Raw genomic sequence first — 22,740 nt, 5'->3', positions numbered from 1 at the left:
GTTCACATGGGTCAAGACAATCGGGGTCCCTCTGTCCCACGCCGGGGGGAGAGCAGAATAAGAGTGGCTGCAAGGATGAGAAGTCCCTGTGCCCTCCCTTTGGGTGCTGTCATTTCCACCTGCAGCCTCCTTCCTCATGCTGCAGGACCACACTCCCCTTTTTTTCTTTTTTTTTTGAGACAGTCTCACTCTGTCATCCCGGCTAGAGTGCCGTAGCGTCAGCCTAGCTCACAGCAACCTCCAACTCCTGGGCTCAAGCGATCCTCCTGCCTCAGCCTCCCGAGTGGCTGGGACTACAGGCATGCGCCACCATGCCCGGCTAATTTAGAGACAGGGTCTCCCTCTTGCTCTTGCTCAGGCTGGTCCCAGACTCCTGGCCTCAAGTGATTCTCCTGCCTCAGCCTCCCAAAGTGCTGGGATTATAGGTGTGACCCACTGTGCCTGGTCTTAAATCTTTTCTTAACCACTTTATTATACTGTACATTAACAATGAGCCCCCACCCCCACCCCTTGTGTCATCCAATTACATTTAAATGTAACCTTGTTAGTTTCATTGTTTACCTGGCTTTCTTGCTTTTATGGTGGTAAAGTATACATAACAGAAACTACCACTTAAAGGATGCATTTCAGTGGTATTAAGTACATTCACGTTGACATGCAACCATCACAAGCCTCCATCTCCAGAACATTCTCACCTTCTCAAACAAACTGTGTGCCCATTAAACACTACCTGCCCATTCCCCCTTGCCCAGCCCCATAGTCATTTTTCTGTGTTCAGTCCCTGAATTTGAATATTCTAGGTACCTCTATATAAGTGGAATCATATAATATTTGTCCTTTCATGACTGTTTTATTTCACTTAGCATAATGTCCTCAAGGTATATCCATGTTGGAGCATGTGTCCTTTTTAAAGTGGAGTAATGTTCCATTGTATCCACATTTTGTTTTTCCATTCAGTGAACACAGGTTGTTTTCACTTTGGGGCTGTCATTAATAATGGTGCTATGAATGCGGGTGGACAGTTGTCTGTCCTGCTTTCAGTCTTTTGGGAATGCACCCAGAAGTGAAATTGCTGGATCATATGGTAATTCTGCACTTAATTTTTTGAGGAACTGCCATGGTGTTTTCCACAGTGGCTGCACCATTTTACATTCTCACCAGCAATGCACAAGGGTTCCAGTTTCTCCACATCCTCACCAGCACTTGTTTTCTGTTTTTTGTTACTATCCTTCCTAGAGAGGGGTGCAGTGGTGCCGCTCTTTCTTGAACATATTCCCTCCTTCTTGCAGTTTCTCATCTCTTGCCTAGATTATTGCCATCTCCCTGACCCGTCCAAACCACTTGGCACTGCCATGAGCCTACATTGTGCCCTGGGCTCCCCACTCAATAGCACCCTATATCAGCTTCCCATTGCCCACAAGAAAAGTAGAGAAAAAATTATCATTTAGTGAACACCACGTGCCAGGCACATGGCACTAAGTGAGAGTCCCATTTCCTAGATGAACAAGCAGGCACGGAGAAGTTATTTAAGATCACACAACTAATAATCAGTAAGCTAGGATTCAACTAGTTTGTTCAAAAGCAGTTTTACTCCAAGGTTCACTCTACATCCTCATTTAATCCTCATTACAAGTGTACTGAGTGGGTATCTCATCCCCTAATTTTAATGAAGAAAGCACTGAGTTAAGTAACTTGCCTAAAGTGAGATAGCTAATAACTTGGGAGCTGGGGTTCGAACCTGGGTCTCTGACTTAAAAGTCTGGTGATGCTGATTTCTCGTCTCTCTCAGATCCTTGGTCTGGCAACAAGGCCCTATACCGTCTGGACCCAACACAGTGTACCAGCTTTGTTTTGCCTGTACTGCCTTATTGCTCACTGCAATTTAGACAATTTGCCTCTAAAGAGGAGCTAGGTTTCGGTTTCACCTCTCTGCCCTGGTTTTTATAATTCCATCAATATCTAAGCCTCTCCTCCAGCCCTAAATCAATTGCACTTTCTCCCCCAAACCTTTCCAGTTCTCCAAACTAGAAGAAATCCTAAACTCCTGCAGCACTGAGCTCACCACTCAGTTGTGACATTTTTTTTTAAGATAAGAAAGTTTGTGCTTTTATTGAAAATTTATATGACTCATTATTGTAATAAATAACCATTTTCACACACAAAAAAATGACAGTGCTATGCTAGAGAAGAAAATATTAAATGGAGTTTACTTGTAGTGGCAAGACAGACTATTATCAATACAGAATAAATATTAACAGCATTCAGTTGTGACATTCTTGAAGGTGCCAAAACTACCTTGCAGCCCGCCTGCAGCTGAGCACATGGTAGTCCCTGGACAAACACAAAATGTACAAAAAGTATTCCTGCAGGGAGGGTGCCTTCCGGTCATTGAAATAGTTGATTCCCTGCAATGAGAAAAGTGTATGAGACTGAGGAGCAGAGATGAGTTCTGGCACCCAGCGTCTTGCAGAAGTGTTTGCATTGCATTGATTTTCAGTCGTCCGCCTCCCTGGCTCCAGGTCTCTGAGTGGGCGGTGAGTCTCCCCTCACCCCCAGGCTGCCCTGTTCAAATCTTTTCCCAGCCTGGACTTCTGTCCGAGTCATGCTAGCAAGCAAGTGAACAGCCACCTGCCTGCTACCTGGGAAGGAACAGCTTGGCTTGGCTGTGTAAGAGCCTCTTGGGGTTGGATTCAAACCAGCCTGTTTGCAGGTGCAGTAAGTGGGGAGAGGGTCTGGGAAACTGCAGCGGACACTAACTAAACAGAAGGAAAAACCAGCCTGGCCACCAGCATTGCAAACCAACTCTTCCCTGCAGGTCGGCAGTGATCTGGCCTGTATCTCCGGTTCCTGAAAAGGCAGAAGTTTCTTACTGAAAGCAGGTAAGTGTCTTGTCTGTCTGTAGCAAGGTTAGAGTTGGTGGGAAAAGACTCTTCTAGCAAATAAACCTTTTGGGAAGGGGAAGAGCAGACAGCAGGACAGGGTCTCCCATCTTATTCGCTGCAAATCAGGAAGCAGGTGGGCAGGAGGGAGTGGCCACCCCCGGCTTTGGGACAGCTCAGCCAGGAAGCAAGTTATTCCCTTGGTGATAAAGAACTGGCTCCTTCTAGGAGGCCGAGGCTGGTGGATCTCTCAAGGTCAGGAGTTCGAAACCAGCCTGAGCAAGAGCGAGACCCCATCTCTACTAAACATAGAAAGAAATTAGCTGGACAACTAAAAATATATAGAAAAAATTAGCCGGGCATGGTGGCGCATGCCTGTAGTCCCAGCTACTCGGGAGGCTGAGGCAGTAGGATCGCTTGAGCCCAGGAGTTTGAGGTTGCTGTGAGCTAGGCTGACGCCACGGCAGTCTAGCCCAGGCAACAGAGTGAGACTGTCTCAAAAAATTAAAAACTGGCTCCTGGCTGCTAGAGAGGGCTCGGCCCTGGGAGCACTCCCCTTGCTGCGCTGTGAGAAGGCAGGCAGGGACGCGGGCTCACCCCTGAGGCCCCGACGGTCTTGTGATGAAACTGACTGCAGAGTCAGAGCAGTAGCCCGCTCCTGGTTCCCTAGTGCAACCAAACTCACTGGACACCGCTCTGCCCCTGGGCCAGGGACACCGCCCTGAGACCATCTTACTTTCAGACGACTCACATTTTTGATGGGGATGCAGGTCAGTAAATGAGTGGTGGTGACACAGCGTGGTAAGTGTGTAACTGAGTATTAAATGGGATCACAGGAGAGGGCTCCTGGCCAAGATTTGAGGGACTTCAGAAAGGCTGATGGGAGGAAGTGACATCTGAGCTGAAGGCCAAAGAACAGTTAATAATTTATTGGGTGTGGGTGGGGAAGAGTGTCCTCAGTAGGAGGGACAGTCTGTGCAGGGCTGAGATGCAAGACTGTGACGTGTGCCCAAAGCAAAAGAAGTTCGGAGGGGGCAGGGAGAGGAGCAAGGGCCTGTCCTGGGAGCAGTGGGGAGGCGCAAGGCTCTTGCCTGGACGTGCCCTCCCCGAGCGGAGTGGCGGTATGGAGAGCAGTTTGAGAGGAGCAGGCTGGAGACTGCCGGCACTACGAGGGACACTCGGGGGTGACCTGGCACAGGCTGCTGGCAGGGGAAACCTTGAGTCACAGAAGTCGAGAGAATGGAATGTTTTATGGTGGGAAGAATAGAAAGGTGTGATCCAGGGAGCTCAGAAAACCCTGGCCTGGGGTCCCTGCAGCTCATCAGCTAGGTCATTTCTCTACAGAGTTGTGTCTCCTTCAAAATAGGATCCTGAGGAACAGTGTATTAAGAATCACGTTACGATTTTCTGCACTTTTTTTTTCTTTGAGACAATCTCACTGTGTCACCCTGGCTATAGTGCAGTGGCATCATCCTAGCTCACAGCAACCTCAAACTCTTGGGCTCAAGTGATCCTCCTGCCTCAGCCTCCTATGTAGCTAGGACTACAGGCATGCGCCACCATGCCTAGCTAATTTTCTCTGTTTTTAGTAGAGATGGGGTCTTGCTCTTGTTCAGGCTGGTCTCGAACTCTTGAGCTCAAGTGATCCTCTGCCTTGGCCTCTCGGAGTGCTAGGATTACAGGTGTGAGCCACTGCACCCAGCCAGTTTTCTATGCTTTCTGAACTTTCTAATTTGTTTCTATTACTTTAAGTACTTTAAGAAATACAACAAATGTTCATTAGTAACAAAAAGGAATTGATCGTTCCCTGAGTGTTCAGCAGCAGGCCTTAGCCCAGCAGGCAGGACGGGCCACAGGTCTGCTCTGATGTGAGGGCTTCACACTCTGGCTTCCTCCCAGCCCCCCACCTGTCTGCTTCTGACTGTGGGCCATGACCAGCCTGAGCCACCTCCTTGTTTGAGAATAGAGCCTGGCGTGGTGAGGGAGTGGGCGCCAGTGCCTGGAAAGACGTGTGGAAATGGGCCCCCGGGGCTAGGACTGGCCAGGCCCACAAGCTGGCAGGAGCCATCTGCTTCGAGGTGCTGGTCTGGCCCTGCCTGCCCGCTCCCCGCTGCGCCAGGGAAACCGTGCTGAAGCCTTAGTGGCCCTGGACTCTCCTTCCCCAGTGCAGCTGCCTTTGCTAACTCACCCCCTCTTTCTTCAGCCCGAGACTGTTCCACTGCTCTCCCCTCTCCTCAGCCCTGCACAGTCACCAAGTCCAGGGCTTTTCTTTTCTTTCTTTTTTTTTCCAGGGCTTTTCTTCTTTAGAAAGTTCTCTCCCAGCTAACCCTGTCCACTGCCCCACTCCTTCCTGCTGCACTTGGCCGTACCACTGGCAAGGCCTGATTGATATCTGCCCAGGCTTCCCTCAACCCTTCTTCCAGTTATCCTCATACCTCACTCAACAGGATATTTCCCCTTAAAATCATTCAGTGTTATCTCACTGCCTACAGGCTCAAATTTTAAAATTTACTTTTTGGAGGGCACTTACTGCACCTGGCAATCCAGGCACCCCCATCCGGCCTGACCTGCCCTTGCAGCCAGTTTCCCACAGTCCATGTCCAGGCTGCCTTCCCCTCCTTCTCCTTTATTTTTATTTTTTAATTTATTTTTTATTTTATTTTTTTTTGAGACAGAGTCTCACTTTGTTGCCCAGGCTAGAGTGAGTGCCGTGGCGTCAGCCTCACTCACAGCAACCTCAAACTCCTGGGCTCAAGCGATCCTCCTGCCTCAGCCTCCCGAGTAGCTGGGACTACAGGCATTCGCCACCATGGCCAGCTAATTTTTTCTATATATATTAGTTGGCCAATTAATTTCTTTTTATAGTAGAGACGGGGTCTCCCTCTTGCTCAGGCTGGTTTCGAACTCCTGACCTCAGGCAATCCACCCACCTCGGTTTCTCAGAGTGCTAGGATTATAGGCGTGAGCCACCGCACCCGGCCTCCTCCTCCTTTAAAATTTTCCTTGTTCTCTAAGGCCCACATCTGCTTCCTTTTCCAAGCCAGGCCACGGTGACCTCACACAACAATGAACCTTTACGGCTCTGTCTACATCACTCAATTGCTATTAAATGGAATTTGAGGGTTTTATTTAAGACATGTTCATTAGTTAAGGACGCTTTGGTTTGCAAATTACAAATGCTAACTCTGACTAGCAAAAGACAAGTCAATTCATGAGAACGGTAGTGGGACATCCCTGTGGATGAAGGGGTCCCTGTGCAGTCGGGATTTCAGGCTGGTACCACCAGATGTCTCTCCCATCACCTTATCTCTGTGGGTCTGCTTTGTTCATCTCTCTCATACTCTGTTTCCCAAATCCTATGACAACTTTGGGTTAGGTCCTAAGTTTTGTATGTTACAGATAAAAAACTCCTTAAAAGAGGCTACATACTCTCTTCTTTCTTTTTCTTTTTCTTTTCTTTTTTTTTTTTTTTGAGACAAAATTTCACTCTGTTTCCCAGGCTAGAGTGCCGTGGCGTCAGCCTAGCTCACAGCAACCTCAAACTCCTGGGCTCAAGCGAACCATGCCCGGCTAATTTTTTCTATATATTTTTAGTTGACCAATTAATTTCTTCTATTTTTAGTAGAGACAGGGTCTCGCTCCTGCTCAGGCCGGTTTCGAACTCCTGATCTTGAGAGATCCTCCTGCCTCAGCCTCCCAGAGTGCTAGGGTTACAGGCGTGAGCCACCGCGCCTGGCCTATACTCTCTATTAAAACTCCTACAAAAGGGAGTGAATAACTCAGGAACCCCTCCCTACATAGTCAACATTAGCCAGGAGTGGAGTTACACTTTAGGAGCAGGGCAGTTCCCACACAACCAACTAGAGACCAAAGGAAAAGAAGGTAGTTCCTGGAAATGGGGTAGTGAGGAGATACAATCATTATCTCCTGTACTCCACCTTTTGATGCCTAAAACATGGAAGTATATGCTGTTTCCCTATATCCAAATTTCTTCTTCCTGATAGGGTTCAATTATCACAAGTAAAATTATAAATGCACTGGTTTTCCCAATGTGAAATAACTCCATGTCACACCTGGATACTGCATCCAGAAGAAATGACATGGAGCCTCTGTTTTCAGGTGACTTTTTGCCCCAGTCTTTTTCCACTTTGGTTCTAAAGAATTCCAGGAGCGGCACCTTGATTCTGCACCCCAGGCTCTCGTGATTGGTCTTAGCCGCCCAGCTCGCTCCCAGCACTCTCTGTTTTTCCTAAATCCCATCTAGAAAAGATATTAGAAGATATGCCACCAGTGGCCAGCGGTCTAAAGCACAGAGTGAACTGTAAGCGGCAGATTTTGCTCCCCGAATTCCTCGGCAGGCCAGGAGCAGTCCCCTGTGGGAAAGTGGGTGTATCACTTCAGCAGTTTGTTCTGTCCGTGCCGGAACCTGTAGGATTTAATTATTTATTTATTTATTTAGAGACAGAGTCTTGCTTTGTTCTCCAGGCTAGAGTGCCGTGGCGTCAGCCTAGCTCACAGCAACCTCAAACTCCTGGGCTCAAGGAATCCTTCTGCCTCAGCCTCCCGAGTAGCCGGGACTACAGTCTTGCGCCACCATGCCCAGCTAATTTTTTCTATATATATATCAGTTGGCCAATTAATTTCTTTCTGTTTATAGTAGAGACGGGGTCTCGCTCTTGCTCAGGCTGGTTTCGAACTCCTGACCTCGAGCAATCTGCCCACCTCGGCCTCTCAGAGTGCTAAGATTACAGGCATGAGCCACCGCACCCGGCTAAACCTGTAGGATTTAAATTCTTGAAGGCAGGGCCTTGTTTTGCCTCTAGTCGCATCCCTGCTGCCTAGAAGTGTGACTGGCATACAGTAGGCACTCAGCAAACATTTGTAGAGTGAACTAACACTTAGGCAAATGAGCAATTATGGGCCCTTTGCCAGGTTTGGGGTTTCAAGGTGATACTACTCCTTTAAACCTTGGCTGGCTGGCAGTTGGATGGCTCTTGGTTGACTGTTTTACTAATACATGTACCAGTGCCAAAAATCTCATGAAATCATAAACTTTGAGCATCCAAGGAGACTACAGGGAACTTCCAGGACTAGAATCATAGTGGCTTGGCTCAGTCTGGGGCAGTGAGGCTGGGTGCTCTGAGACGCACATGTGCCCTGCCGGGCAGTGCCCCTTATGGCTGAAGACCCTCACTTCTCTGTAGTTGAGGTACTAGGCAGTGGCCCTGAGACTGGGGTGTCCCTAAGTTCTCTGGCTTTTCTTTTCTTTTTTTTTTTTTTAAGACAGAGTCTCACTTTGTTGCCCAGGCTAGAGTGAGTGCTGTGGCGTCAGCCTAGCTCACAGCAACCTCAAACTCCTGGGCTCAAGCAATCCTACTGCCTCGGCCTCCCAAGTAGCTGGGACTACAGGCATGCACCACCATGCCAGGCTACTTTTTTCTATATATATTAGTTGGCCAATTAATTTCTTTCTATTTATAGTAGAGACGGGGTCTCCCTCTTGCTCAGGCTGGTTTCGAACTCCTGACCTCGAGCAATCCGCCCACCTCGGCCTCCCAGAGTGCTAGGATTACAGGTGTGAGCCACCGCACCCGGCCTTGGTTTTTCATAAATACCCCTATTTCAGTAGCCAGGGAACCACAATTTCAGAAGTAATGATTTAAATCTAGGAATAGCAGAAAATATGGTTGCAAAGGCAGCTGAGGTGTCCGCGATCATTTGACTCTCTGGCTTCAGACAGAAAGGGTTGTGTCCGATCAGTTTTTAAGGTAGCTACCTGGCATTAGCGCATGTCTACCTATCATAACGACTTATTGAATATCTCAAAGAGAAGCCAACATACTTTAATTTCATGACATTTTGTCACCAAGTCCCCTAAAGCTTCAGCTTTTGTAGGCACATGGGTTGAGCTTCAAGCGATGACAGATGACACTGCACAAAGACTGCCAGACCCCCAGCCTGGGGTGGGGGTCCTCACAGCTCGTGCCCTGCTTCTCCCCTCAGCTGGTTCCATGGTGTGGGGTCTTTAATTTAGAAATTCTCACTCCCATTGCTAATTTTGGAGATAAAACTATTTTTTTTTTTTTTTTGAGACAGAGTCTCGCTTTGTTGCCCAGGCTAGAGTGAGTGCCATGGCGTCAGCCTAGCTCACAGCAACCTCAATCTCCTGGCTCAAGCAATCCTCCTGCCTCAGCCTCCCAAGTAGCTGGGACTACAGGCATTCGCCACCATGCCCGGCTAATTTTTTGTATATATATATATTAGTTGGCCAATTAATTTCTTTCTATTTATAGTAGAGACGGGGTCTCGCTCTTGCTCAGGCTGGTTTCGAACTCCTGACCTCGAGCAATCCGCCCGCCTCGGCCTCCCAGAGAGCTAGGATTACAGGCGTGAGCCACCGCGCCCGGCCAAGATAAAACTATTTTGATTAGAAATATCAGAAACCAATTCTAGCAAGTTAAGCAAGAAGGTCAGTGTACTGGCAGGGTGTCCAGTGGCGTAGTGCCTGTAGTCCCAGATACTCAGGAGCCCAGGAGTTCAAGGTTCCAGTGAGCTATTATCCAGCCGCTGCCTGCGGCCTGGGCAACAGAGTGAGAACTTGTCTTTGAACAAAAAATTACTGACAGGGCAGTTGAGCATCTCGCAGAATCCAAGGACAGGAAGGCCACTGGCATTCAGGAATGAACTGGAAGCAGGAATTTAGACCAGCTCAGGGAAGGCTCACGTTGCTGTGTCTTTCTCTGTAGACCAGCTTCCTGTCTCTCCTTTACCAACAGGTCCAAGTTTTACTTATTAGAGGTCCGAACACCATATGACAAGCCTGTCCTTCCGGTTTCTGGGACCGGAAACTGCCGTGCCTCTCGTATGTCGTGGCGCTGTCCCCTCTGCACCAGGAAGGCCTGCTTGCCCTGCCTCCTTGCAGTGCCTCTTGGGGTGCCTCTTGCCCCAGTCCCTGCACCCCTGCCAGGATTGCTCCATGACTTGGGGTCTTCCTCTCCAGTCCCTGCACCCCTGCCAGGATTGCTCCACGACTTGGGGTCTTCCGCTCCAGTCCCTGCACCCCTGCCAGGATTGCTCCATGACTTGGGGTCTTCCTCTCCAGTCCCTGCACCCCTGCCAGGATTGCTCCATGACTTGGGGTCTTCCTCTCCTGTCCCTGCACCCCTGCTAGGATTGCTCCATGACTTGGGGTCTTCCTCTTCAGTCCCTGCACCCCTGCCAGGATTGCTCCATGACTTGGGGTCTTCCTCTCCTGTCCCTGCACCCCTGCCAGATTGCTCTATGACTTGGGGTCTTCCTCTCCTGTCCCTGCACCCCTGCCAGATTGCTCTATGACTTGGGGTCTTCCTCTCCAGTCCCTGCACCCCTGCCAGGATTGCTCCATGACTTGGGGTCTTCCTCTCCTGTCCCTGCACCCCTGCCAGGATTGCTCCATGACTGGGGTCTTCCTCTCCTGTCCCTGCACCCCTGCCAGGATTGCTCCATGACTTGGTGTCTTCCTCTCCTGTCCCTGCACCCCTGCCAGGATTGCTCCATGACTTGGTGTCTTCCTCTCCTGTCCCTGCACCCCTGCCAGGATTGCTCCATGACTTGGGGTCTTCCTCTCCTGTCCCTGCACCCCTGCCAGGATTGCTCCATGACTTGGGGTCTTCCTCTCCAGTCCCTGCACCCCTGCCAGGATTGCTCCATGACTTGGGGTCTTCCTCTCCTGTCCCTGCACCCCTGCCAGATTGCTCCATGACTTGGGGTCTTCCTCTCCTGTCCCTGCACCCCTGCCAGGATTGCTCCATGACTGGGGTCTTCCTCTCCTGTCCCTGCACCCCTGCCAGGATTGCTCCATGACTTGGGGTCTTCCTCTCCTGTCCTTGACCCTGTGCTGTCTGGTCTCCCGGTGGCAGGCAGCCAAAGTGGGCCCTCGAGAGCACGTCCCGGCAGGCCTCGGCGCTGAACTCTCCCTCCGTGTCTCTTCTTGTTCAGAGTCACCCAGGGGCCCTTCCATGGTCACCCCGCCCCTCAGCGCCCTTTCTCCGCCAGCCTCACTCTGCTCCCCCTCACTGGCCACCTACCATCGTGTCCAGCCTGCCTCTGCACACACTCCCCTCAGAAGCCCCGGGCGTTTCCCTGCTCCCCGGGGCCCCGGTCTGCCCGCCTGGCACCTCCTCTTCCCCTTCCTTTCTGAATTCTCTCTCCAGAGTATTCGCCACACTGCTAGCTGTGAGACTCACCCCATTCATCATCCTTCTCCTCCTCCAGGACTTAAGTCCCAGAGAACTGACATTTTAGTCTTCTGTTCACCACTGTGGCAGCAGACCTGGAGCAGCACCTGGCATTCAGTAGATGTTTTGTCCAGTGGATTCGTATGCAGCCAAGAGAAAGACTGGCCTCTCCCTCCCTCTCTCTCTCTTTTCTTCCCGCAAACAACATACCTGGAGGCAAGAAAGAACTTCCGGAGCAGTGAGGACTGTGAGAGCTGGGGGCCCTAAAGCAGCTGCAGGCAGGGGGAGGGGCTCCCGGAGCACAGGCCAGCCTCGGCTGGGAGCGGAGCTGGGGGCTCCCCTCGGCGCTAGAGCAGCCCCTCATCATGACTTCCACTCCCTGAACGCCATTCCCAGTGTTTTCCATACGTGACAATTAGAAATAAATCCAGAGACATAATACAGCTTGGTCTGTCGCTGGGTCTCATGAAGTTTAAAAAACACAGTTTAAGAGCCAAGGGTAACTTTAGAACATCTCAAGTATCTTATTGTGGTCCTTGGACTCTATGAGAGGGATTCCTAGGCCATAGCAACTCTCCTCAAACCCTCCCTGCCGACTCTGGCTGCCCTCAGCCCCGCACCGCCTGCGCGGCTCAGCCCGGAGCCTCTCCTGCAGCCTCGGGCTGGGCTCCGCTGCCTCGCATCCCTTCCTTCTTATCCGGGCCCAGGAGTACAAACGGTTGAGGATTCTGACTTGAATCCCAAAGGTCCAAAAGTTTTAGGAAGGGACAAAAATAGAGCAAGCAGACAGCATTAATCCATTAATAATGTTTGTCCACCAGGCGCGGTGGTTCACGCCTGTCATCCTAGCACTCTGGGAGGCTAAAGTAGGATTGCTCAAGGTCAGGAGTTTGAGACCACCCTGAACAACATAGCAAGACCTTGTCTCTAAAAAAAATAAGAAAAATTAGCCAGGCATGGTGGCACACACCTGTAGTCCCAACTACTTGGGAGGCTGAGGCGGGAGGATCGCTTGCGCCCAGGAGTCCAGGCCGCTGTGAGCTGTGCCTGTGCCACCGCACACCAGCCTGGGCAGCAGAGTGAGGCCCTGTCTCTAAAAAGATGTTTGTCCTGTCACATACATGTTTTTCACACCATGGGGTGAGTGTTGTTCTAGCCACTAGAGGGGAGGAAACTGCCACCCAGGAAAGTTGTGACTTGCTGGGAAGGCGGCTTAGGCCGGTTTGCACTGAAAACCCTGCTCTGTCCATTCTGCTAGGGCCAGAGTCCGGGAGACAGACGCCACTCCTTCCCCTCCGCCAGCCTGGCAGCAGCTGCCCCAGAGTAAGCAGCCTTGTGTCCTGGGATCCGCCCACAGCCTCACCCCCGCAGGATGTCCCAGCAGGATCTGAGGTGAGCTCTGTCTCGCAGGACAGAGGTGCCGTGGTGACAGCACTTCCCTCGGTGCCTTCACTAGGTTCCTGAAGAATTGGCTGAGCCCTGGGGAAGGCAGGGAGACCCCTTCCCCAGGTTGACCACGCGTCCGTTTTGTTCTTGTGTGACGAGGAAAGCTTTAAGGCACTGAAAGCTTGTTTTACTTTACAGGCAGCTTTACTTGTAACGTGAATCAGAATAGGTAACATACACACATATGTTTTCATTATGTTACTTTTATTTTTTAAATTTTTTTTAATTTAATTTATTATTTTTTTTTTGAGACAGGGTCTCGCTTTGTTGCCCAGGCTAGAGTGAGTGCCGTGGCGTCAGCCTAGCTCACAGCAACCTCAAACTCCTGGGCTCAAGCAATCCTTCTGTCTCAGCCTCCCAAGTAGCTGGGACTACAGGCACGCGCCACCATGCCTGGCTGATTTTTTGTATATGTATTTTTAGTTTGCCAGTTAATTTCTTTCTATTTTTAGTAGAGACGGGGTCTCGCTCAGGCTGGTTTCGAACCCCTGACCTTGAGTAATCCGCCCGCCTCGGCCTCCCAGAGTGCTAGGATTACAGGTGTGAGCCACCGCGCCCAGCAATTTCTTTCTATTTATAGTAGAGACAGGTCTGGCTCTTGCTCAGGCTGGTTTTGAACTCCTGACCTCGAGCAATCCACCCGCCTCGGCCTCCCAGAGTGCTAGGATTACAGGCGTGAGCCACCACCCGGCCTACGTTACTTTTAAATGTTCACAATTTTATTTTGAAAAATGAAAAATTAGAAAAGTCAATTCAAAATTATAGTTTTATTTCATTCATATCATAAAGAAATAAGGCAAGTTTTTGAATATTATGATACATTTTATTCTATGATAAATTTCTAAGCATGGGGCTACACATAGGCCAACATTACATTGTTTATAATAGTATCTAGTACTACGCCTTTTATTATTTTGGGGACATACATACATCTTTTAATGGGTTTTTCCTTTTTGTTTTATCACTATTGTAAGGTGCTAGAAAATGCCTTTCTCTAAAACCGTGAGATTTTCTGATGCGGTGCAAGAGTTGCATTGCCTCGATTCGGAGCACCGGTGGAGAAGTTTTGTTATTAACGCTGAAGTCGACGCTCGGCTGTGCACCTTCATATCACGGCTGTCGGCTACAGTCGCTGTGCGGTCATCTGTGGCTGTCGACTAGTCGACACTGGTACCCAAGTGGTTAAGTCGCAGTCTATCTCTGTTGTCACAGAGTTGTTTGCTTATCAAGGGTCACTTGTGGAAAAACCTATCATCTACTCTTACCACTTCCAGGTAATCTGTCTCCAAATATTTAGCTCATAGTCTATCTCTGGTCTGAAAGATAAGAAAATTTTGCCAGGTCCAAGGAGTGTAAGAAAGACTTATTTCTACCTTCCCTCTTCCAAAACTCCTGTACTCACCAGGGCGAAGGGCCCACGTCACCTAAACTACAACGTCACTCTCAGCTAGAATCAGATCATCCCAGTGCTCTAGCCCTGGCATCTGTGCTGATTAGAAGACGTCATTATCAGAAATGTGTGTTCTTGGCCGGGCGCGGTGGCTCACGCCTGTAATCCTAGCACTCTGGGAGGCCGAGGCGGGAGGATCTCTCAAGGTCAGGAATTCAAAACCAGCCTGAGCAAGAGCGAGACCCCTGTCTCTACTAAAAATAGAAAGAAATTAATTGGCTAACAGAAAATATATAGAAAAAATTAGCCGGGCATGGTGGCGCATGCCTGTAGTCCCAGCTACTTGGGAGGCTGAGGCAGGAGGATCGCTTGAGCCCGGGAGTGTGAGGTTGCTGTGAGCTAGGCTGACGCCACAGCATGCTAGCCTGGGCAACAGAGTGAGACTCTGTCTCAAAGAAAAAAAAAGACACGCCTGTAATCCTAACACTCTGGGAGGCCAAGGCGGGTGGATCGCTCGAGGTCAGGAGTTCGAAACCAGCCTGACCAAGAGCGAGACGCCATCTGTACTATAAATAGAAAGAAATTAATTGGCCAACTGATATATATAGAAAAAATTAGCCGGGCATGGTGGTGCATGCCTGTAGTCCCAGCTACTCGGGAGGCTGAGGGAGGAGGATCGCTTGAGCCCAGGAGTTTGAGGTTGCTGTGAGCTAGGCTGATGCCACAGCACTCACTCTAGCCTGGGCAACAGAGTGAGACTCTGTCTCAAAAAAAAAAAAATAAGAAAAGAAATGTGTGTTCTCTTGTCATTACCAACAGCTGCCATTTACGATTGCATTAGTTTATTTAGTCTTCACACGTGGCCTTAGCATCAGAGGGCTGAGGAGACAGCACAGGCAGGTTTGACTCAGCCCTTCCTGACTTTAGGCCAGAAACAGAGCTGCAGTTTGTTTGTCTGGGCGGATAAAGAGTGGCGGGTGCTGGCCTGGGAGCTGGGGGAGGCCCAGGGAGGGACTTGCTGTGCCTGCAGCTGTGGGTCCCCAGGGGGCAGAGCTGGCCTTCCCAGAAGCCCCTGCACGTCCCAGCTCTGAGAGCCAAGATGCCTGAGCCCTGGTGAGTGCAGGCCTGTCCCCACCTGGCGCTGGGGCCTGGCGCTGGAGCCTGCAGCGGGCTGGCGGGCTGAGAAGAGGGGTCTCTGGACACTCACTGGTCTGGTCACCGGCCGCCATCCTGCCCTGCTCCCCTCCCTGCTCCCCCTGGGGGCAGGCTGGCGCACCTCTGTAACCTGCCTGCCTCTCTCCCCACGGCCTAGTATCTCAGCAAAACTCATCAATGGAGGCGTGGCGGGGCTCGTGGGGGTGACCTGCGTGTTCCCCATCGACTTGGCCAAGACTCGGCTGCAGAACCAGCATGGGAAAGCCATGTACAAAGGAATGTAGGTGTCATGGGGCTGGGGGTGAGGGTGGGGCGGGAAGGGGATCGGCTGGGAGCCGGCAGCGTAGGGCAGGGAGCAGTGACGGAGCAGCCCGCCACTGACTTTTCTCACGGCCTCTGCTTCCAGGATGGACTGCCTGACGAAGACGGCGCGGGCCGAGGGCTTCCTGGGCATGTACCGAGGTGGGCTCCTCAGGCAGGGCCTGGGCCGGGGAGGACGGCAGGCGTGACAGAGGCTCGGGTTTTGCGAGCTTGTGGGACTTTGGGAACTGGTGTTCCTTCTGCCGAGGAGCTGTGGGATGACCTTGGGCTGCCTGATGTCTTTGGCAACTTTTCACAGGCCTTCCGCCCTCTGGTGGAGACAGAGGTAGCTATGTTTCTGGGGGAGGCTTCCGGAGACCTCAGTGAGCACACCGGGCCCAGCGCCCGCGTCCCCCGGCTCCACACGGCCTCCCTGCGGGCATGAAAAACCAGTGGCCCCACGTCTCTGCCTCCCTCTTCGTCCTTCCCTGGCACCTCCCTGCCTGTCTCCAGGACATCCAGCTACTAAGAACAGAAGTGGGAGAGGCTGACAGGGACAGAGCATGGAAAGGAGTACAGGGTGGCTCTCCCCGGGCCGTGTTCCCACCGCGACTGTGCTGTGGGAAATGGACCCAAAGCTGGAGCTGACACAGAGCCAGTACGCCAGTACCCCTGAGAAATAAGATAAAACCTCCGGGAACTGCCACGCTGCCAGTGGGACTGGGCCGGCGTAGCACAGGGCAGCTGGGACCCTGTCCCTGAGGCCCAGGGGCCTGTCACCGGGAACCACTTATCAGTGGAGGTGGCAGGACCAGCAAGGAAGGACAAAAATAACGTGGCATCTTGATAACTGGACTGAGTCCACAAAGCAACAGATACATAAAAAGGAGGAAAATGCGGCAGGGAAAGGGAACGAGAACAAAAATGTATTCAATAAAAGGGGCCACGGAGCCCTCTTGCCGCAGATACCCCGCCAAGTGCCTGGCTGAGCACACGACGGGGTGGCCCTGACACTGCGTCTTCGCCCTTCACTTCCAGGGGCTGCGGTGAACCTGACCCTGGTCACTCCGGAGAAGGCCATCAAGCTGGCAGCCAACGACTTCTTCCGGCAGCTGCTCATGGAAGATGGGTATGGCGGGTGGGGCGGGGACGGAGGCCCTCGCTGCGTCTGGGTCCTGGGGGAGGATTGCGACGCGCCTCTCCCTGCGGCGCGTGCTCACGGCATGTGGGTGAGGGTCTGTGCTTTGGCGCTGAAGGGTAAAGGGAGAGAACGAGCTGGCAGTTGGGGTGGTAGATAATATATAGAACAGAGTACAGATATGGTCGTCAGCTAGCTGATGCATCTGCAAAAATCACTTTCTGTTTCTCTCTGTGCCGCCCCTTCCCCGCGATAGTAACTAAGGGACCAGGGAGATCAAACCCCTGCCTTGGGCAGTTTCACGGCTGCTGTTTTCAGCTTGTGTGGGTGCTGCCTCCCCGGCAGGCTCTCCATTTAGTCTCGGAGGCTGAGCCTGAGGGCCAGGTGATGACGTGCCCTGCGGGCGAGTGGCAGCCAAGGATGACAGGGCTAAACGTCCGTGCCCCTGACCCCTGCTCCACAGGCTGCAGCGGAACCTGAAGATGGAGATGCTCGCCGGCTGTGGCGCTGGAGCGTGCCAGGTGGCGGTCACTTGCCCCATGGAGATGCTCAAGATTCAGCTGCAGGACGCCGGGCGCCTGGGTGAGGCCTGGCCCAGCTTCCCACACACCCACTCCCCACCCTCATCTGCTAGACTGCGTGACCAGGCAGCATTCTAAGTCAGCAGAAGCCTATTTTTGGTGACATCTTTCAACACTGCCAGATCTAGAATAAATAGCACAAATGAGAATCTTGATTCAGAGAGACAAAATATACTGAACACTTCTATCATATTTCCTTGATATTTAGGCTTAATTTCCTAAGGATTTTAAGAAACGTCCACAATCTGCTTGCTAAACACCTCTGTCAGGGGTAGTGGAGCCGGCCCGCGCCAGGAAGGCATCCCGCGGGAGAGCCATTCCTGTTCTTTTGATTTTCCCTGGAAGAGAAGTTTGGCCCTTTCTAAATCCAGGTCCTCCCTGAAGCAGAGGGTGGTGTAGACACCAGCACGCACAGTAAGAGCAGGGCCAGAAACCGCAACGTCTGAGCCGAGTAAGCTGGCGTGTGGTGGGCCCGACACAGCGCCTGACAGGCAGGAGTCAGTCCTCAGTAAGCCCCTCCTCAACTCAGCTGTGCACGCGCTGTGCTGGAACCCAGCCGGGTCTCTGCACTGGGTCAGACTGTCCCAGGCAAGTAAAGCTGCAGGAAGAACACAGCGAGGCACTGGACAGCCTTACTGGGTCTCCATCCACAGAGAGTAAAAGCCTAGTTTTTTGACCTGGGTAAGAAGTTTTAGTATCCCTAAAACATTTAAAAAGAAGTAAAAAATAGAATATGGGTGACTTGTGTGCATCTGAAGATGACAATGGGGAAAATGATGCTCCTATTGATTAACTTGTTGAAGTTGATTGGGGCCTGCACCTAGATGATCACTGTAAGAAAACACGTGCAGCCGTGAGGCTTCCTAGTGTGGGACGTGGCCCCGCTGGCACCAGTCAAAGCTGCAACATCAAAATCTTCTCAGACGCTGAGAGTTACGAAAATAAATATTCACACAATCTCAGTGCATTAAATCCTGTGGTCATTAACAGGACTCACATTTTATTTTATTTTTATTTATTTATTATATATATATACATTTTTTTTTTTTTTTTGAGACAGTCTCGCTTTGTTGCCCAGGCTAGAGTGAGTGCTGTGGCGTCAGCCTAGCTCACAGCAACCTCAAACTCCTGGGCTCAAGCGATCCTTCTGCCTCAGCCTCCCGAGTAGCTGGGACTACAGGCATGCGCCACCATGCCCGGCTAGTTTTTTCTATATATATTAGTTGGCCAATTAATTTCTTTCTATTTATAGTAGAGACGGGTCTCGTTCTTGCTCAGGTTGGTCTGGAACTCCTGAGCTCAAACGATCCACCCGCCTCGGCCTCCCAGAGTGCTAGGATTACAGGCGTGAGCCACCACGCCCAGCCAGGACTCACATTTTAAATGCTCAGGAAAAGTAATTCCATTCTAATTACTAGATATTGAACTTATCAAATGATGGGCTCTGACTTATTCAACTACAAGGAGCTGGCATCCAAAGAATGAAATTCTGCCAAAGGTGAAGGGCAGAAAGAGCCTGTCCCCAACACTGGAGCACGAGGCTGGTGGCCCTGGAAGTCAGAAGGCGGATGTGCCTCTTCATGACCTCAGAGACACCTGGAGTCCCTCTGTCCCAATGTGCTTAGAGCGTGAAACAATCTGCCTAGACTCAGACAGTTTAGAAATGGAAGACAGGAGGACAAGGAACCCAGGGGGGCCGCAGGCCCTGGGGCTGCGTCCATTCGGCCAGGCAACTCAGTAGAAAATGTGGACTGAGGAAAGATTTCCTTAGACCCAAAAATTAATGTTGTAAAATCAGGACAGTCTTCACCCTTGCCTCTGAATTGTCCCAAGGATAGGAGTGGAGTCGCCCTCTTGGGAGTATCTGGCCGCACCTGCCCGGGCCCGGGTTGTGACAGAGTCTGTCCTTTCCTGCCAGCCGTCCGTCACCAGGGTGCGGCCTCAGCACCGTCCTCCTCCGGGCCCTACACGACCGGCTCGGCATCCACCCACAAGCGCCCTTCTGCCACCCTCATCGCCTGGGAGCTGCTCCGCACCCAGGGTGTGGCTGGTCTCTACAAGGGGCTGGGTGCCACCCTCCTCAGGTGAGCCTTTCTTCCTGCCCTGGGCACACTGCCAGGCCTGTTTCCTGGGACCAGTGCACAGGGGGAGGGGATGGGGGGCCGGAGGATTGCTGCCTCGGCCTGCCTCTGAATTCTTCTAAGAATATTCCAGCCCAGGTCAGCAAGCTGTTTCCATGCTTCCTGTGTCATCCAGAATTGGCCATGGTCACACAGAATGGGTACCTGGAAGACCAAAGATTGTAGCCCCTTCTCCAGTGACTAGGCCAACATGAGGATTGGGTTTTGTGCCCAGCATTAAGAGGCACTTAATGCTGTCTGCAGAAAATGCACTGCAGAAAATGCACGAATACATGCATGAATATGCCCCCAGTCCAGTATGCATCTTGGCCGGTACGTTCCCTGCCGGGCTCCCGGCACCTGCCCAGGACGAGTTACTGTGAATCTGCGTCCAACTCCTCACGAAGCGGCTGCAGTGCTGTAGGGCAGAGGAATGAGCTGGCAGGGAGGGACGGAAGACAACAGGCTGTTTCTCTTATGCTGCCCATCACCCTACGTCATCTGGGAGGCCACGGTCGGAACACGTCTGTGGCTCACCTCTGACCCATGAGTGGCCCAAAGCTCACGGGAAAGGCTCACTGACCCTGGGTGGAGCCCGGAGCTGCACGTAGTTCAGTGTTTCTTCCTTCTCTTCCGCAGAGATATTCCCTTCTCCATCATCTACTTCCCATTGTTTGCCAACCTTAACAACCTGGGGTTCAACGAGCTTACTGGAAAGGCCTCTTTTGCTCACTCCTTTATGTCGGGCTGTGTTGCAGGCTCTGTGGCTGCTGTCACAGTGACACCTCTGGACGGTAAGGACATGGCAGATGTAGGGGCTGGGAATCTGGGTTCCAAGGTTGACTTGCTTTATTGATCAGGCATTTGTCTGTGGTTAAACAGAACTTCTGCACTTTCACGAGTGATGAAACTGCCCAACCCTGATAACCCTCTTGGGTTGCAATCTGTGCTGCTAGCGACAGCTCACCAAAGGTCCTCAAGAGAAAGTGGGGCCATGGAGACCTTCCCTGTTTCTTATCACTGACAAATCCCCTCCCCCTGGTGCTGATCGCACTAGCTTTGTCCCACAGCAGAGCTGTGAGCCTTCGCTCACATGATTAAGGCAGGAACTAAGCCCTACATGAGAAGACGGTGCTGCCCGTCTTTAGGGCTGCCTCCAGCTCCCCGACCGCAGGTGGACTTCCCATAGCGAGAGCCACTTGAAGCAACCTCGTTCATTTCATAAATGAGGCTTGGAGAGGAAGATCTCCTGTTACAGGTTGTTTGCACAGTTCAGTTTAGCATACAACGGTTCTAAAAGGGAACCCAGCCACTTCGTGTTGATGGGAGGGCACTAAAGGCAAGATGGTCACTGCTTGTTTTAACTTCTGCTTGATTTAGTTCTGAAAACTCGAATCCAAACCCTCAAGAAAGGCCAGGGTGAGGAAATCTACAGTGGGATTGCCGACTGTGCCAGGTGAGAGCCCAGGGCCCGCAGGCCGCGGCGGGGCAGGGTCCTCTGCAGGGGTGTCTGCCTCTAGGGACTGACTTCGTTGCTGAGCTCTGGGTTTCTCTGAAATGTCTCATCCCTCACCTCTCAAAAAAACCTAGATGCTCTGGGTGATTTTTTCTTCTTCCTTGCATCCCTGCAGCATCTCTCCCACGAAGATTCTAGGCAGATTGAGCCTATTTCCCAAGGCCTTGGCCCAATTGCTAAGGAACCAAACTACATGGCCTAATGGGTGAGGGGCTCCCACACACCGGGCATCTCCTCTCAAGGGGATGTGCACGCATTTGAGAAGTGGTCACCGAGGACCCAGTGCAGGGTGCCCTGCCCCTCTGCTCATGGCTCTTCCTTCCCTCCAGGAAACTCTGGAATCAGGAGGGACCATCCGCCTTCACAAAAGGAGCAGGATGCCGGGCCCTGGTCATAGCTCCTCTCTTCGGGATTGCTCAAGGCGTTTACTTCATTGGCATTGGAGAGCGCATCTTAAAGTGTTTTGAGTAGATAGGCCTGGAGCTCAGTCCCTGTGCTCACGGCCACCTCGGTAGCCCCCTCTATTTAGTCTAGAGGGGTAAGTGTAAGATGGCCCACCCACAACGTATCTTGTCCTCTAACTTGTAGCGCTACCTCAATCTCAGAAGAAACAACCCCATTCTAATAAGTGAGTTGAGCATAGCCGTATTCTACATGTTTCCTTTGGGGGTACACCTACTAGGGACTTTCAGAAGCCCCTAACCCACCTGCTTTACAATGACAAAAACAGCACTTGCTTTGGATCTATTAATTGCCAAACCGTAACAGGTAGCAAAGATGAAAGTGTTGTTTCTATATTTTAACATTTCTATTTCATACTCAAATTTAGCATACTTCAGTCCGTTCGAGGATTTAGTTTTGATAATCTTGAATTAAATAACTTGTGGCTAGTCCTAGCACTGACTTTGGGGAAAATGAGGATCAAAAGTTCCAGAGGACCATGAAAGCCCTCATCTGAAACCATACACGCCCTCCCGCACCTCAATGGCTGAGGAGATGAGGCTGGCTCCGTGGCGCAGCCATCACGCCCCGCACCCTCCTCCCGGGCACAGGCTCTCGCCAACCCCCTCCCCGTGTCTGCGGAACACGATCTTAAAGTTGAATAGTTCAATCTTGTCTAGTAGTCAGCAGGCAGCACAGACAGGCTGCAATGACCAGATCTGTCACCTACCTTTCCATATCCACTTCAGAACTAACTAGATTAAAGAGCCCTGATGCAGGTCACGATCATGCTTCAAACTGTTACTTATGGGGACAGAGAACAGCCACAGGGATGTTTTATTTCTAAGTTAGTTACACTGGGCTTTGAGTTTGGACCTATCACTTTGTAACCACTTCATCTTGAGGGGTGGACTTTGCTGAGACAGCTCTCCTGCTCGAGGCTGCTACGGAGAAGAGAAAGAACTGCCACACACAGGTCGAGTCCCAAGGAAGAAACAGGTACTGCAGGAGTCAGTAATTTTTTTTTTGGGGGGGGGTGTGTGAGGGAGACAGAGTCTTGCTCTGTTGCCCGGGCTAGAGTGCCACGGCGTCACCCTAGCTCACAGAGACCTCAAACTCCTGGGCTCAAGCAATCCTCCTGCCTCAGCCTCCCGAGTAGTTGGGACTACAGGCATGCGCCACCATGCCTGGCCAATTTTTTCTATATTTTTAGCTGGCCAATTAATTTCTTCCTATTTTTTTTTTTTTTTTTTGAGACAGTCTCACTTTGTTGCCCAGGCTAGAGTGAGTGCCGTGGCATCAGCCTGGCTCACAGCAACCTCAATCTCCGGGGCTCAGTGATCCTACTGCCTCAGCCTCCCGAGTAGCTGGGACTACAGGCATGCGCCACCATGCCCAGCTAATTTTTTTTTTTTTTGTATATATATTTTTAGTTGGTCAATTAATTTATTTCTATTTTTGGTAGAGACGGGGTCTCGCTCAGGCTGGTTTCGAACTCCTGACCTTGAGCAATCCACCCGCCTCGGCCTCCCAAAGTGCTAGGATTACAGGCGTGAGC

General features: G+C 51.4%; 2 protein-coding genes across 3 annotated transcripts in view; both read left to right on the top strand.

The window, feature by feature from the left end:
• Positions 1 to 12,380, top strand: part of CECR2 (CECR2 histone acetyl-lysine reader) — a 178,176-nt gene extending 165,796 nt beyond the window's left edge. For both annotated transcript variants that reach the window (XM_012747732.2, XM_076007790.1), the window contains 2 exons: positions 2,816 to 2,879; positions 12,354 to 12,380. The gene's annotated coding sequence lies outside the window, so the exon portion shown is untranslated. The remainder of the gene's footprint in view (positions 1 to 2,815; positions 2,880 to 12,353) is intronic.
• SLC25A18 (solute carrier family 25 member 18) lies at positions 12,377 to 21,965 on the top strand. The gene is made up of 9 exons (XM_076007791.1): positions 12,377 to 12,487; positions 15,244 to 15,366; positions 15,493 to 15,548; positions 16,425 to 16,515; positions 16,988 to 17,106; positions 19,024 to 19,189; positions 19,865 to 20,019; positions 20,606 to 20,681; positions 21,071 to 21,965. The coding sequence occupies exons 1-9, from the start codon at positions 12,468 to 12,470 to the stop codon at positions 21,210 to 21,212; spliced, it is 948 nt and encodes a 315-aa protein (XP_075863906.1). The 5' UTR covers positions 12,377 to 12,467; the 3' UTR covers positions 21,213 to 21,965.
• Positions 21,966 to 22,740: the final 775 nt, after the last annotated feature.

Source organism: Microcebus murinus, chromosome 10, assembly GCF_040939455.1.
Source record: "Microcebus murinus isolate Inina chromosome 10, M.murinus_Inina_mat1.0, whole genome shotgun sequence".
NCBI classification, from domain to species: Eukaryota; Metazoa; Chordata; class Mammalia; order Primates; family Cheirogaleidae; genus Microcebus; species Microcebus murinus.
The sequence above is the reverse complement of the archived record's forward strand: the minus strand, read 5'-3'. Positions and strand labels throughout refer to the sequence as shown.